The sequence below is a fragment of the Saccopteryx leptura genome, chromosome 7 (genome assembly GCF_036850995.1).
Source record: "Saccopteryx leptura isolate mSacLep1 chromosome 7, mSacLep1_pri_phased_curated, whole genome shotgun sequence".
NCBI lineage: Eukaryota > Metazoa > Chordata > Mammalia > Chiroptera > Emballonuridae > Saccopteryx > Saccopteryx leptura.
The window spans coordinates 33273349-33289439 of record NC_089509.1 but is presented as its reverse complement, the minus strand read 5'-3'; the positions used below and the strand labels follow the sequence as shown (position 1 = coordinate 33289439).

Sequence of the window (16091 nt, the reverse complement as noted above, 5' to 3'; positions counted from 1 at the left end):
AGAGAAACAATTCTGTCAAATCAAGGCTACCTAAAAATAGCCAAACTAGGTCTCTATCCACCCATCCAGCACTGTAATTGGGGGCTGGAAGGTTCAATATACAGTGTGTCCTTAAAGTCATGGTGTACGTTTGACTGGTCACAGGAAAGCAACAAAAGACGATAGAAATGTGAAATCTGCACCAAATAAAAGGAAAAGCCTCCCAGTTTCTGTAGGATGATGTGGCAGCATGTGCGCATGTGCAGATGATGACATAACACCGTTTATACAGCGGAGCAGCCCACGGCCACGCCAGTCGAGATGTGGACGGTGCAGAGGAAAGTTCAGTGTGTTCTGTGGCTCGCTAAATTCGAATCCGTGATCAAAGTGCAACGTGAATATTGGCGCGTTTGTAATGAAGCACTGCCACATAGGAATAACATTACTTGGTGGGATAAGCAGTTGAAGGAAACTGGCAGTTTGGTGGAGAAACCCCGTTCTGGTAGGCCATCAACCAGTGACAAGTCTATAGAGCAGGGGTCCCCAAACTTTTTACACAGGGGGCCAGTTCACTGTCCCTCAGACCGTTGGAGGGCTGGACTATAAAAAAAACTATGAACAAATCCCTATGCACACTGCATATATCTTATTTTAAAGTAAAAAAACAAAATGGGAACAAATACAATATTTAAAATAAAAAACAAGTAAATTTAAATCAAGAAACTGACCAGTATTTCAATGGGAACTATGGGCCTGCTTTTGGCTAATGAGATGGTCAATGTGCTCCTTTCATTGACCACCAATGAAAGAGGTGCCCCTTCCGGAAGTGCAGCGGGGGCCGGATAAATGGCCTCAGGGGGCCGCATATGGCCCTCGGGCCGTAGTTTGGGGACCCCTGCTATAGAGGCTATACAGGATAGCTACCTAAGGAGCCCTAAAAAATCTGTGCATGAGCCCACATCAAACTGCACTGAACAGGTATGAAACTGGGAGAGTTTTCCTTTTATTTGGTGCACATTTCACATTTCTATCATCTTTTGTTGCTTTCCTGTAACCAGTCAAAGTGCACCATGACTTTATTGACACACTGTATTACAATATAAACATGCACAATGACAAGCAAAGCTTCACTTCAGAAACTGATATAAACCAAAAGTGGGATATAAAGCATCTCAAGAAATGAAATCATTATGATTCAGTGTAATAACACCTCACTGCAGAGTAGAAAAGAGATGTAGTGAAAACTCTGAGTTGCAGAGTATTGCTAGAAGTTCTTACTCTGAAATGTATAAAGTATCTGAACAACTTAGAGAGTCCTGTTTAATAACCAGAGGAGGCTCAGTTGTTTTTAGCAGAATCTATCTGCTTACAAAAGTTACTGTTACTATAAAATATCTGTTCAATCAAATAGCCATAGAATACTTACTTTATATTACAAATGGCACTATTTGTTTAAATATACACCATTACTACTACTCATTCTACACATCCGGAAAGACTGCATACTTAAGCAATCTTTCCATCTTTGAATTGATAATGTAATATAATATTAAAAAGAACCTGAAGAAAGTCAGATTTCATATTGAACGATTATAAAAGAGAAAAAGAAAACTTGAGAATTTTTCAAAGTTTTATTCTTTTTTTCTTTTGTGTATGGTTTCTTGTATTTGAACATTATTCAGCACCTATAAACAACATCTATGCTAAGTCCCATTAAGGTACTGCATAACAAATATTAAGAAATGTTATGCTAATAAGTCATGCTTTTATCTCACCAGGAGGCAAAATCTAAAGCATGATTTTAAGCAATTGCTTTTTTGGTAAACAGGCAACAATAATATCCTATTGAAAAAAAATTAACATTACTGACAGCAAATACTAAAGTGTCCACTCTGTGCAGATTATTTTGAAGTAATCTCAGAATTACAAAAAGTTACATAATATCAAGAATTCCCACATATCTCATCCAGATTCCCCAAATGTGAATATTTTACATTTGCTTTATTTCTTTCTCTATGTATACAGCTGGGGCAAATGTAGATTTACAGATGTTCATATACAAAATAATACAATAATAAATATAAACTCTGACTCATGTACTCACAACTGTAAGCCTACTACTGCCACAGGCTGCATATATAGACATACAAGCATACATATGTTATGTATACGCATCTTGTTATGGACTGAATGTCTGTCTTCTGAAAATTCGTATGCTGAAATTCTAACTCCCCAATGGATGCTATTTGGAGGAGGCCTTTGTGATGATTTGGTTATTAGTGCAGAGTCCTCAGGAATGGACTAGTGCTCTTATAAAGGAGACCCCAGAGAGCTTTCTTGCTCCTCTCACCACGTGAGGGCACAGCAAGATGACCATTCATAAACCAGGAAGCAGGCCCTCATGAGAGCCCCAATCTGTAGTACCTGGACCTTGGATTTCCCAGCCTCCAGAATTGTGAGAAATGAATGTTTGTTGTTTAAGCCACCCAGTAACCTGGTCTATGGTATGATTGTCACAGGAGCCCAAATGAACTAAGCCACATATAAACATAAACACACACATATAAATGATTAACAGCATTTTAAAGATTTTTTGAGAAAAATTTGTTATGTCCTCTTATCCTTAATATTAAAGTTTATTTTTATATAAACAATATTCGCTTACATAGCCACAATAAATTATCAAGATCAGGGAATTAATATGATATAATCCTATTATCTATTTTAATTCATATTTCACAAATTGTCCCATTAATGTCCTTTACAGCAACAAGTAAAACTTGCATATATTTTTATATGTTTATATAACTGTTGCTATAAAGGGCATTAAGTGGAAAATTTTTATTACTAAACTTCATTAAAATGTAATAAATTCTTTTTTCTTTATTTTTTATGACAGAGAGAAGGGACAGACAGGAAGAGAGAGAGATGAGAAGCATCAATTTTTCGTTGCAACATCTTAGTTGTTCACTGATTGATTTCTCATGTGCCTTGACTGGTGGGCTACAGCAGAGTGAGTGACCCCTTGCTTAAGCCAGCAACCTTGGGCTCAAGTCAACGACCATGGGGTCATGAACCAGGATCCCACATTCAAGCCAGCAACCTCAGGGTTTTGAACCTTGATCTTCTGTATCCCAGTCTGACTCTAGTCACTGCGCCACTGCCTGGTCAGGCTAAAATGTAATAAATTCTTTTTTCCGACTAGTATCTGATTCAGGATTAAAATTGCATTTAGTTGTCATGTCTCTTTAATCGCCTATAATTTGGAATAGTTTCTCTGATTATTGTGATCTTGATATTTTTGAAGAATAGAGGCCTTTTTATAGAATATTCTTCAATTTGGGTTTCTTTGATATTTTTCCACAAATAAATCTGGGTTATATATTTTTAGTAGGACTACCATAGAAGTAATATTATATCCTTCTCTCACCATATCACAAGTTAAATGATACATATTTGTCCTATTAGTGCTGATGTTAACTTTGATCACTTGATTAAAATGATGTCTGCCAGATTTCTCTAGTCAAATTACTATTTTTCCTTTTTAAATTAAAAAGTGGCCCTGGCCCGTGTTTCAGTGGATAGAGTGTTGGCTGGGCATATGGACGTTCTGGTTCGATTTCCAGTCAGGGCACAGAGGAGAAGTGACTATCCACTTCTCCCCTCATTCCTCTTCCCCTCCCGCAGCCAGTGGCTCAATTGGTTTGAGTGTGGCCCTAGGCACTAAGGATAGCTTGGCTGGTCTGAGCACATCAGCCTGAGGTGCTAAAATAGCTCAATATTCAAGCATTGGCCCCAGACGAGGGTTGCAGGGTAGAGCCCAGTCGGGGCATGTGTGTGAGTCTGCCTCTCTATCTCCCGTCCTCTCACCTAAAAAAATAATAAGCAAAAGGTATGCTGTAAAACTTTATATACTGTTTTTCATCAAATTTGCCATCACTAGTTTTGTATCTACCGATTCTAACCTTTTCCTGGAACATTATTGCTCTAATGGCTGCCAAACAGTGTTTTTCAAACACCGCCATTCTGCTAAGTTGGAAATATACTAAAGGAAAAGTATACCTTTCTCTTATCTAACTCTCAATCATTCATTCATCTAGCCATTTAATAATGTTTTTAAGAATTTGATTTTAGAGAAAGAGGAGACAGAGAAACCCTGATCTGCTGTCCCACTTATATATATGTTCATTGGTTGATTCTTAAAAAATTTTTTTTAAATTCATTCATTTTAGAGAGAGAGAAATAGAGAAAGAGAGAGAGAGAGAGAGAGAGAGAGAGAGAGAGAGAGAGAGAGACATATATCTGCTTCTGTAGGTGCCCTGACTGGGAATCGAACAGACAACTTTGGCATATCAGAACAATGCTCTAACCAACTGAGCTACCTACCTAGTCAGGGCTCATCCTTTCATGTATATCAGTATGGACTCTTGGGTCACTTATACACTATAAGTTATTCATTACTTATAAGTTTATATAAAGAGTGTTATTTGACACTCAAACTTCCCCAGGTCTAATTAGGGGGAGTCCTCCTTCAAGCTGGCTCCTGAAGTCTTCTGACATGGCTCCAACATGCTTTCATCTTCAATCACATTATTATTTTCTGGCATGGAAAAACATTCCAAGATTATCTTTATACTTTCCCAGCCCTAGACCATTTTTCTAAGGGGTCCTGTTTCCTTTCTAAGGAAAATGATATTTAAAATCAAGATCTAGCCTGACCAGGAGGTGGCGCAGTGGATAGAGCGTTGGACTGGGATGCAGAAGGACCCAGGTTCGAGACCCCGAGGTCACCAGCTTGAGCGCGGGCTCATCTGGCTTGAGCAAAGCTCACCAGCTTGGACCCAAGGTCGCTGGCTCCAGCAAGGGGTTACTCGGTCTGCTGAAGGCCCACGGTCAAGGCACATATGAGAGAGCAATCAATGAACAACTAAGGTGTCGCAATAAAAAACTGATGATTGATGCTTCTCATCTCTCTCCGTTCCTGTCTGTCTGTCCCTATCTGTCCCTCTCTCTGACTCTCTGTCCCTGTAAATAAATAAATAAATAAATAATCAAGATCTACATGCTAAGTATGCCCACTGCTATTGAGTCATTGCATCTAGACTCAGGGAACAGAGTTAGGAAATATGTATGCAATAAATGTATGTACATTCACAGATCTATTATCTATTTCTAACTAACCATTATATTCAAATCTACATGTTTTTCTGATGGCCCTACTCCTTCTGCATTCAAACCCGCTCACTACCTTTACCCTTCTCACCAGTGTCTCTGCTCAGGGCCAATTCTTTTCTTCTAGTTCCAGTGACATAGTTCTGACCTACTGCCAAATCTCTAGGGAAATAGTTCTCAAACTGCTGCACTTGAATTAACTATAGACCTTTATATACCCAAGAATAATTCACAGGTGATTGCTATGTGCAGCCAGACTGAGAATTACTACCAGGAGTTTCCTCTCTTTGCTTCTTCTGGGCCACAGAGGAAAGAAGGCACAGATACTAAGAGTTGTATTTGTAAGGTTAAACATATTAAACATGTATGTTGATTCAAAACTTCCCAGTCAGTGCAAACAGCTTTGCTGGTAACTTACGACTATCTCATTTAAGAATGTCTTCTGGCCTGACCTGTGGTGGCGCAGTGGATAAAGCATCAACCTGGAAATGCTGAGGTTGCCGGTTCGAAACCCTGGGCTTGCCTGGTCAAGGCACATATGGGAGTTGATGCTTCCAGCTCCTCCCCCCCTTCTCTCTTTCTCTGTCTCTCCCTCTCCTCTCTAAAAAAATGAATAAATAAATTAAAAAAAAAAAAAAAGAATGTCTTCTGCACACACACAAAAAATGTCTTTCAGTACTTAAGCACTCACAAATTAAATATTAGTTTGGTTAATTAAAATTAAATTCTAGACTACCAAGCAAATATCTCAGAAGTCCCTTACTTTATCGTATCTTTAATTTAGTGAGAATAAGAAAGAAAGCAGAGAATCGCTGTTAGCTGGATTCATTTCTGCATATTCCAATGCTTTTCCACATCCTAAACACCTAGGATGGGAGGGGAATATTTATTGTTGACTGCTTTCTCAACTTTCTCATTTGGAAACATAAAACGTGTATGTGAAGGGTAAAACAGTCATTGGTCTCACAACTGAAAACAAATAAAAAGACCACTGGGAAAGTAAACATACTACTTTGCAGAGAGAAGGGGTAGGAATTAAGAGTGTCAGGAAAAAACTGGACTAGTTTTTACACAATGGTGAAGCATCTAAACACAGGAACCTAATTACTAGCAATTTTCAAACTACGCTGGTTAGAAAATAGTGATTTAAGCTATTTAAGAATAAAACAAATTTAAACAGTTAGTATGTTGTTTATATATCAATAAATACTTCCAATTTTAAGTACTGCATATCCATCACTAAAACTCGACCAATAATACTTTTTCTTCAAAAGACATTGTAGAAGTCTACATTTTGCAATATATCTAAATTAATTAATTTCTTTTAAAAAGCAATTGGCATTTCAAATTTTTCAGTGATTCAGGTGAATCTTTCCATCCTCATATTCAACAGTCTATAAAGTTTTACTGTATTTACAAACTTATTTCATTCCAGTCTTTCTTAAGACACTAGATTTTCATAAAATATCTTAATTTCCTTAGCTAAGAACTAAAATGCCAAATTGAAAAGTCAGCCCCGGGTTGGCGAATGCCATCTACACTTGGGAAATCCAAGAAAAGGTTATAAAAACTGGTCTGGTTGTCAACCAGTAGGAGAGTTTCTCCTAAAATATACCATCCCTGGCAGCTGTTATGCTTCCCAGCTGTTATAAGAACAGCTGACAAAGACAAGCTTTCAATGTTAGGAGAAAACAGGAATCCACAGAAAATGCTTTGTCTCCAATTATAATTCCTTATGGTTTTTACATTTATATGTTCTTAATCTTTTACAATGTTAGAGAATGTGTTACCATGTGTGGTGTTTACTGCTAATTATGAGAAATGGAAGGCAATGAATGCTCCTCTGAAATAATGCTCTCCTACACCATGTCATTCCACAGCAGGAGCCCCCGTTTCTTTTACTTAAAATCCTGGCTCACACTGCTTCTGAAAGCCAGATGGGGACAAGTTTATCAATTTGAAATCTGACACAACTGACAACTCAGAAAAGAGAAAAAGATTTCTTATTACTTCTGACTGTTGGCAGAACAGGCTAGGAAACGAACCTTCCCCTACTTCCCTGACCTATAGTAGCTAGAGGCAGTAAAGTCCATTTCTACTTTGCAAGGGTTAGAATGTTTTCAAAGGAAATGTAAGCTCTTAAGCTTCCCAAATAAAGGGTATGTATAGAATGTATAGTTTAGTGAAGAAATCAACACTTCCAAGGTACACAAAGACAATTCCTCACATCAACTGCAAGTCTACAATGGTATAATCAGTAGATTTATAAAGGGCATGGGACTAGATAAAAACTGTATACAACAGGTCAATAGAAGCTACTGAAGAGCAGGATTTCTAATACAAAGCTCAACAATATCATTAGCGTCCCTTTATATTCAAAGTATTCAAAATTATTCAAGTTATTAGCAGAAAAAACACCTTGGTTTTAAATACTATTAAGGCACATTAAATTAAGTCTAATTTGCATATTACCTTTCGAGTTTGCATTTTCTCTGTTCTTCTCCTAAAGGCAACGTAAGGGTCATTGTTAGTAGAGCCGTCTCTTTTCTCTTGTTTTATCTGAGGGATGAGGGACGGCCCCCTGCAGTTTTTACGTTTTCTCACCCAGTAGTCGTACACTGCTTTAATAAGGTAATCATCTTCGTTTAGCAGCAGTTTTGCTTCTTGAAGTGTTACAAGCTAAATTAAAAAAAAAAGTATATGTATATATATATATTACCAACTACATGTTAGAAAAATGGAAATCGAAAGTTTAAACTATACCTACGGGACAAAATGTGGTAAGTCTAAGAAATATGATCAAATATCATGATGGCAGAAAACATAATTCAAAGGATTTATTAATAAAATGATTTATTTGAAAATTGATATTTTGCCCTGAGAGGTAGTGAGTACCATCATCACTTAAAATATTTAAGAAGCCTGGATGAATGACAATTGGGAAGAATACAACAGATTTATGCCTCAGGTAAATCTTGGACTGGAAGACATTGAGGTGCTTCAAAATTCTGATAGTCTGCAATTCTACACAGCTGAGGATCTACTAGTTTTCAGTAGTCTCTTAACTTCCTTCTGCGTGTTTATCAACAGAAATTAGGAGATATAGATTTCATTTTTATCTCTCTTCAAAATAAAAGATAAATATAGGTTGAGGCAAAAGTAGATTTACAGCTGTTCATATGGAAAATAATACAGTAATTAATAAAGAATAAAGAACAAACTGTTACACATAATAAACTGTTACACATACTCACAAGTGTAAACCTACTTTTGCCCCACCCTGCATGCTCTAATATATTGCAGCTACATATATATACAATGCCTGTTTTGAAATTGTAAAAGGACAAACTTTAGAATGTTTCCAGAACTTTCAATACTATGTAATTTTTAATTTCTTGTACCAATTACACATAAAACCAACTCCTCTATATCCAGTTTGGTTATGTACTAGAGAATCTTTGCTGTCAACACTCATTCTGCTAATGACATTGTTACAGCTGCTATGTGACAGTGTCCTATGATGGTTCCCCTAGGAGCCCTGGCATTGGTATCTCAGGGATCTATTCCTTTATCAGTGCAGTGGACATATTTCAAACTAACAATTGTAAAAATGTGCTTAGTCACGTCTGTTTCCTTACTCCTTATGAAAATCAGATAGGCCAATCAATGTTAGCAGAATGGATTTGGGGTTACACATAATCCATTTACAGTGAACTTCAGAAAAAGATGATGGAGGAGTTTAATCGCTTTTCAGTCTTTTGGGGAAGATCAAGTGTAGATCATGGAGGAGTTTTAGGGCTGAAAAGCCTCGTCGAACTGATGTTATCTCAATTTTTTTACTTTTATCATTTTAGACATTAAGATTAATTTCAAAACAGGTTGTGTTATTTCCTAAGAAATGTTTCCCTGGAACTTGGAAATGAAGAGAAAAATTTTCTCACTCAAATTATAAGATCAACATAAAAATTGATCTGTTGGTTTTATGAAGTCCTCTGAAGAAGGCATAACTTATATTGGTATAACTTCATGGAATAAATGCAATGATTATTTGGACTTCCAGTCCTATGATGGCTATTACTAGGGCTCATTAGGTGGTTTTTATATAGTTTGACTTCTTATATATTATAATTTGATCAGAGAATATATTGACAATGTAAACTCAAGTATTCTAGTCCACGTAACAATTACATTTAGTACATTAAAATTGCAAGTGGCCTGACCAGGTGGTGGCACAGTAGATAGAGCGTCGGACTGGGATGCGGAAGACCCAGGTTTGAGACCCCAAAGTCGCCAGCTTGAGCACGGGATTACTTGGTCTGCTGTAACCCCACGGTCAAGGCACATATGAGAAAGCAGTCAACGAACAACTTAGGTGTCACAACAAAAAACTGATGACTGATGCTTCTAATCTCTCTCCGTTCCTGTCTGTCCCTATCTATCCCTCTCTCTGACTGTCTCTGTAAAAAAAATAAAAATAATATAAAATAAAATAAAATTGTAAGTGTCCATTCTTTGGTTTATCAATGTCGCAGTACAGTCAGCTTAACTGCATCAGAGAGGCTGAAAATCTGGTCTCTAAAGTGGAGGGGCCCTGGCTGGTTGGTTCACCAGTAGAGTGTCAGCCTGGAGGGTGGAAGTCCTGGGTTTGATTCCTGGTCCGGGCATGCAGGAGAAGCAACCATTTGCTTTTCCACTCCTCCTCCCTCCCTCATCCCCCTCTGCAGCCATGGCTTGAATAAGCAAGTTGTCCTGGGGCACGGAAGATGGCTCCATGGCCTTGCCTCAAGTGCTAAAATAGCTCGGTTGCTGAGCAACAGAGCAGCAGCCCCAGATGGGCAGAGCATCAGTCCCAGATGGAGGTTGCTGGGTGGATCTTGGTCGGGATGCATGCAGGAGTCTGTCTCTGTCTCCTTGCCTCTCACTTGATTGACTAAATAAACAAGTAAATAAATAAAGTGGAGGGCCAGAGACCAAAGCAAAGAATCAATATTTCTAAACACCAACTTTAAATGGACATCTTCCTACTATTAGCTGAATTTCTCTTAAATGGTGATGCATGCCCCTGAAGTCTACAAGAAAAATAGCAGAATAAGAATCAAGCTCTTTGGATCTAATAAAATTCCACCTCATGCTGACAGCACCATAGCATCACGAGCAGCTTTCCTCTGCTCTGGAGACCAAAGGAAACAATGCTGTGCTTATGCTACATGTGCTTTAGCTGCTTGGGCGCTGTACTTCTGATAAAACTTCCCAACCATCACTAATTAAATAAAAAACTTAATCTAATCTTAGATTGGGGAAAAAGATTAGGGATCTTTCCAGTCAACCAGCAGAGCAGTAGTGAGTTTCTTTATATAACAACACTATTAAAATAACACTGCTTCCTATCCTCTTGCTGGAGGCACTAGGGGATTAAAACACTGCCTCAGAGTTCCTCCTCTGGTGCTCAGATTTGCTCCTACTGGAAGTAGGAGCAAATGGTTGTGAAGTACCCTCTTTGTAGCCTAGGTTAGAAGAATTCAATACACTGTTTACAGTTAAACATCCTGATATTTCTTTCCAGTATTAATTGTATTTTCTTAGTTGACTGTGGTTTTTATGTTGCTATAAGGCAAATTTTTATTTATTGAATATCTTGGTTTTAATCATTCAGTAAAAATTATCTGTAGCTATTCTAAACCAATTATAGTATCTCTCCATCACCATTATCATGGTGACAGCCTCAATTTGAATGGGCAAGAACTACCTACAGATAAAGTAGTCCCAAATTATGTCACGTGATTAAAAACCCACAAAATCAGAATTCTACTTTTGAACCTCAGGAAGAAGTTCTGCCATTTGGACTTGTCTTCTAGAAAGTAGAAACTCGTATTTAACTGGCAAAGAGTCTAGGGTAAAATCATTATTCCCGGAACAGCTCTGACTTGTTTAATTTGCTCACTTTGAAGGCTCAGGAATAATTAAAAATTATTCTGCCATATGGTCTTTTCTTCTAGACTGCAACTAACTCCATGAAGACAAGGATCATTTGGTGTGTTTTATATACAAAACTCATGATCTAGCAATGTCACTAAATATATTTTAAATGTATAAATGAATAAATTACATGTAAAAATTAATGACTTTAGATATAAAAGTAAATTAAGCAATAAAGAGTTAATAATCAATTACTATAAGCCCATCAGTGTGTTACAGGTTCTGAAAAAGATAAGTAAAAATAAAATTTAAGATAAATGCACTTCCTAAAGAAACTTACAATATGGAAAAAAAAAGTAATCTAAGACAAAATACCAGTTAAACAATATGAGAACAACGTAAGAACTTTGGAACTGAGTATTAGCGCAGTAAGATAGAGGACAAGAGTCAGAAGAACACTATCTGGGAATGCCTGCAGTGCTAGCTTATAGAACAGGAATAAATTCAGAGGACAGATACTGAAGAAAACAGCAACAAATAAGATGTCGAGGAGCAGTGGGAGAGGAAATAAAGACAACAGCATCAGGTAACGTGGAGGTCAACAGCACTAACACTACAGGAATAGTAAGTAGGATACAGGCTGTAGAGAGGCTCCTGGGTGACAACTGGAAAGACACTCAATTTCTATAAACTGAGTCGTGCTAGCTAATTATTTGAAAATTTAACTGTGACAGAAAAAGGGGAAACATCAGGTGCTAGTTTGTTAAGAAAGACTGTCAAATATAGCAACCCTTAGCACATTTTTGGGCAAAGAGAAAGATGCAGAAATGACAAGAGAAAACTGAAAATGAAATATTCAAGAAATATACAGATATAAAAGAGAGTAAGAAACTTAGGGACTAAAAGAAAGGGGTAAAAAACACATGATTCCAGGTTTTGGGAGTCACTAGAGAGATAAGGATACCCTACAGGATCATCTGGAGTTAAAGAGTAAATGAAAATTTGGAAAGATTATTAAGAGGTCTGTAGACCATCTAGGTGGAAATGCCAACAGGCACCATGAATAAAAAAAAAAGATAACCCTGGAGCTTGAGAAAGAGGTCAAGACTAAAAAGTTATGTATTGTTACACCCACAAAAATGCTTTCTGAAATGTTATCAGCCCAAAACACATAGGTTAAAAATACCAACAAACCCTGGTGTTTGCAGCTGAATAAAATCTGGCAAAAGAAAATGAGAAGGAATGGTCATGGAAGAGAATAAGAAATACTAAAAGGGAATGATTTGTATTCTGAAGACCAAAGATGATGACAGTCAAGAAATATGGAGAGTTCAAATTAAAGGACGGGGATTGAAAAATAATCACAGCATCTAGCAACAGTTTTCAATAATGACTTCATTACAGTAACCCTCACAGAATGCTGGGGCAGAAGTCTGCCCCCGTCTATGTTTTATGTCTTTCTCTACTAGCCTAATAAGTATTGGTTTAACCACAAACCTAATTCCTTGCCCTTAAATCTGGTACTATGCTAGTCCTCAGTAAGGAAAAAAAAAAGAAATCCAGGAATCCATAGATCAGGGACTTGGGATGGGAACAGCCTTTTGGTATCTTTAATCCTTGGTTCTAATAACAGTACCACTGTCTAGTTCCTAGAAAGACCCTCCCCTTCATCTCCACTGCTGAAAGCAGATGCATGCTATATCACGCAGAGCCTAACCAGCTGCTTGAGGGCCTAGAAGCTTGTCACCAAACAAAGAGAACTAAAACAGAATAATGATGATTACATATCATTAATTGTACTTTTTATATGCTTTTTATCTCGTCCCTACTCAGAAAAAACGTTGCACATCCTGAGAACTTTTGTCACCTCTTCTGTTCACCCAAGAACTTAAGTATTACTGACTGAATGAAAGAAAGCAAATTACAGAACAAAGAGTTGGCAGCTTCTGATAATATCACTTCAGCCACCCTGAGTAACTTGTGAGCAATCATGGAAAACAGTAGAAATAATAAAAGACTAATCAAATCCAAGATTGCTAAGAAAATTTTTATATAAAGAAAAATTTAGATTGTATCTGCCTCCAGTGAACTAAATCCTACAAAAACTGTGAGCACTAACTATAATAAATATCAATATAATAATTAAAATAAAATTTCAATTTAAAAAGACACATTTTTTCAAAAAGCCAATTAAGTTGCATTTTACAAAATTCAGTTTTCAATGTACTTCTTTGGATAGTACACTTGATACTACTTTCCATCAAAATGCAGGGGAAAGACTGGTAGAAAGGTTAACTATCCAGCAAAGTCATTTTACAATGCAAAAGTTTAGAAATGTTTAGAAATAGTTACCAGCTATTTGGCTGGTAAGGCCTCAAGAATTCAGAGGACTTAAAATGGGACTTGAGGAAAATTAATAAATTTGCATGTACAATCTAATGAAAAGTTTTAACTGTCTATTTTTAAAAGTTGTAACCTCTTGCTACATTCATAACAATTAGCTTATTAATATATCACATGGGTATAACAATCATTTTTAAAGATACTTTATTTTTAAAACAATTATGATACTGACACATGATCATTACAGTAAATTTGGAAAACAGAAAAACTAAATAAAAAGCATAAAAACCACCAATAATTCTGTTACTTAACTATAACCATTGTTGGCATTTTGTTGGACTTTCTTGTTCTTTCATTCTATGCACAAGTATAAACCTCAGAGTTTTCTATTTAATTTTATATCCTGATTTTGAAATCTAACATAAAATGAGCAATTTCCTCTGGCATTAGATATCATTCAAAATAATGATTTTGAATGACTGTATGACATTCTGCCATAAAGACAACTTGTAAGTTATTCTGAACATCATTATTTAAAATTGTTTGACATTTTCACTAATTATTTTTCTTGAGTATAATTCCTAAAGGTAGAACTACTAAATCAGAAGGTTTAAACATTTTATACGTGACATACGTTGCCTAATTACTTTCCAGAAAGACAGTATCATTTTAAATTCTCTATACCATACAAAGGCCATCAAAGAAAAATTCTTTTTACTTTGTGAATAATTTTCCTTCGCTTAATATTTTAAGTAATATATAAATAAGTAAAACTAAAATACATTTAAAATAATAAGAGTACCTTAATAAAAATCTGAGTAATTGAGCAAGATTTGGTATGATGTCTGCCTTAGAGACCCAACCAAGCAAATTTAGTTACTGAAGCATCAAAAAGGCAGCCCTATGAAAAGGATGAATAAGATATTATAATGTAACTAGTACTATTTTTATATCCAAACAATAAAAACGTCAGATTAGTACTCTTCATAGTCCCATTCAAAGGAATTATGCTTATTCAGTTCAAGAAATACTGTAAATAGAAATTCTAGGATGTCAGAAAAAGTAACTCAAAAGATAGTAAAATGCAATAATATACTTAGGTATAAAGAAAATGTAAAATAAAGCTACTATTCAGATTAATTTTAAGACAAAAAAATTTTTTTACAATGTACAGTACCTGATTAGAACTGGCTTTTTCAAGTCTGTCAATCATAATTTCAAATTGCAAAGGCTTAATTTCCATTTTTCTGTTAAGTCTATTTAATAAGGTCTCATCTTCTGAATCCATATCATAATCTGGTTGCTCGTTGTCTAGATTAAAGGCTAGAAAAGAAAAGAAAAAGTCTTCACATTGAGGAAAAAATATAGTTATATAGTATTTATATTTGACCACAGAACACTCCTAAACTATAATGCACTGACCAAAAAGGAATGCATAAGCAGACATCTAAAAATTGGTTTCAAACAAAGCGAACAATGAAAACAATAAAATAAAATTTTAATTTATATGATTTTAAAAAGTTTAATAAAAGCAGTAAGAAAAAATATTTTAAAAGTAAAGCTTCAACAATATATGCTGAAATATAAAGTAGCAATATAAAAATAGATAATACATATTTATCAACATGGTAATTTGGTAACAAAAAATGGCATTTCAAATCATTAAAAGATAAAACATTATCAAAGGGGGTGAGGGGAGTGCTGGCATGACAGATTAATAATAGACTAGTTATCTTAAAAAATTAAGTTTTGATTTCTGCTGCCCTTCTTCCAAATAAATGATATATTCAACAAAATTTTATAGTAAAAATTAAAACAAATAAAAATACTAAAAGAAAATGCGAGGGGAAATGTATGGGCAGGTACAAGGCTTAGAAATCATAAAACAATTGATTAAATAAATGCAAATACTATAATGATAGCATGTTTTACTCATGAGATAGACTGAGATCTAAAACTTGATGATAAACTACTTTGCAATGAACTGGGGAAAGAGGCCTTCTCCAACACTGTGAGGAGGAGACTGTCAAGTTGTACTTAGTTCCTGTTTCTAGAAATTTTATCTGATAAACACAGAGACAAAGACATAGAAATAAAGAGTATTAGGTGTAACACTGTAAGAAGTAAAAAATATAAAACAAGCAATAGACTGGAAAAATAAATGATGGTTTGTACATAAACTGAAGCCCTGAGAATGAATGACAATGATGTACTTATATGAAATAAAACCAATCTTCGTGAACATTAATAGAAAAAACTAAAGGCTCAGAACAGGGTATACAGTACACTATGTTTTTAAAAGGGTAAGGAGTGTGTGTGTGTCTTCTTATAAATACACAGAATATTTTCAAAAAATACTGGTAATACTCCACTTTTAGTAGGAGTTCAAAGATGATGGAGAGACTTTAAACTTTCTTTTTTCCTTTTAACCGTCTCCATTTTAAATATAAAGCATTTTAAGATTTAAAAAGAAAGAATTTTAAGCATGTATATGTATTTTTGAATTTTTTAGATATAAAGGAGGAAAAAAATTAACATGCCACAAAGTATGTGTTAAAATCACATGTCAAGATTTAGCACCAGGCAATAAAAAAGATACCAATCACAATGTTCTGGCATTCTCAGATTCAGCAGGACATCTTCAAGGTAGTTTATAACACAGTAACACAAACAGATATGTA

The 16091-nt window shown here is 35.6% G+C and overlaps 1 protein-coding gene across 2 annotated transcripts in view; it reads right to left on the bottom strand.

Annotated features, from left to right (window-relative positions):
- EPC2 (enhancer of polycomb homolog 2) overlaps positions 1-16091 on the bottom strand; it is a 131825-nt gene that overhangs the window by 24240 nt on the left and 91494 nt on the right. The window contains exons 3-4 of one of the 2 annotated variants that reach the window (XM_066345433.1): positions 14588-14733; positions 7624-7830 (exon numbers count right to left, since the gene is read on the bottom strand). In XM_066345433.1, the coding sequence (XP_066201530.1) occupies positions 7624-7830; positions 14588-14733 (353 nt within the window). The remainder of the gene's footprint in view (positions 1-7623; positions 7831-14587; positions 14734-16091) is intronic. The other variant, XM_066345434.1, reaches the window with a different exon arrangement.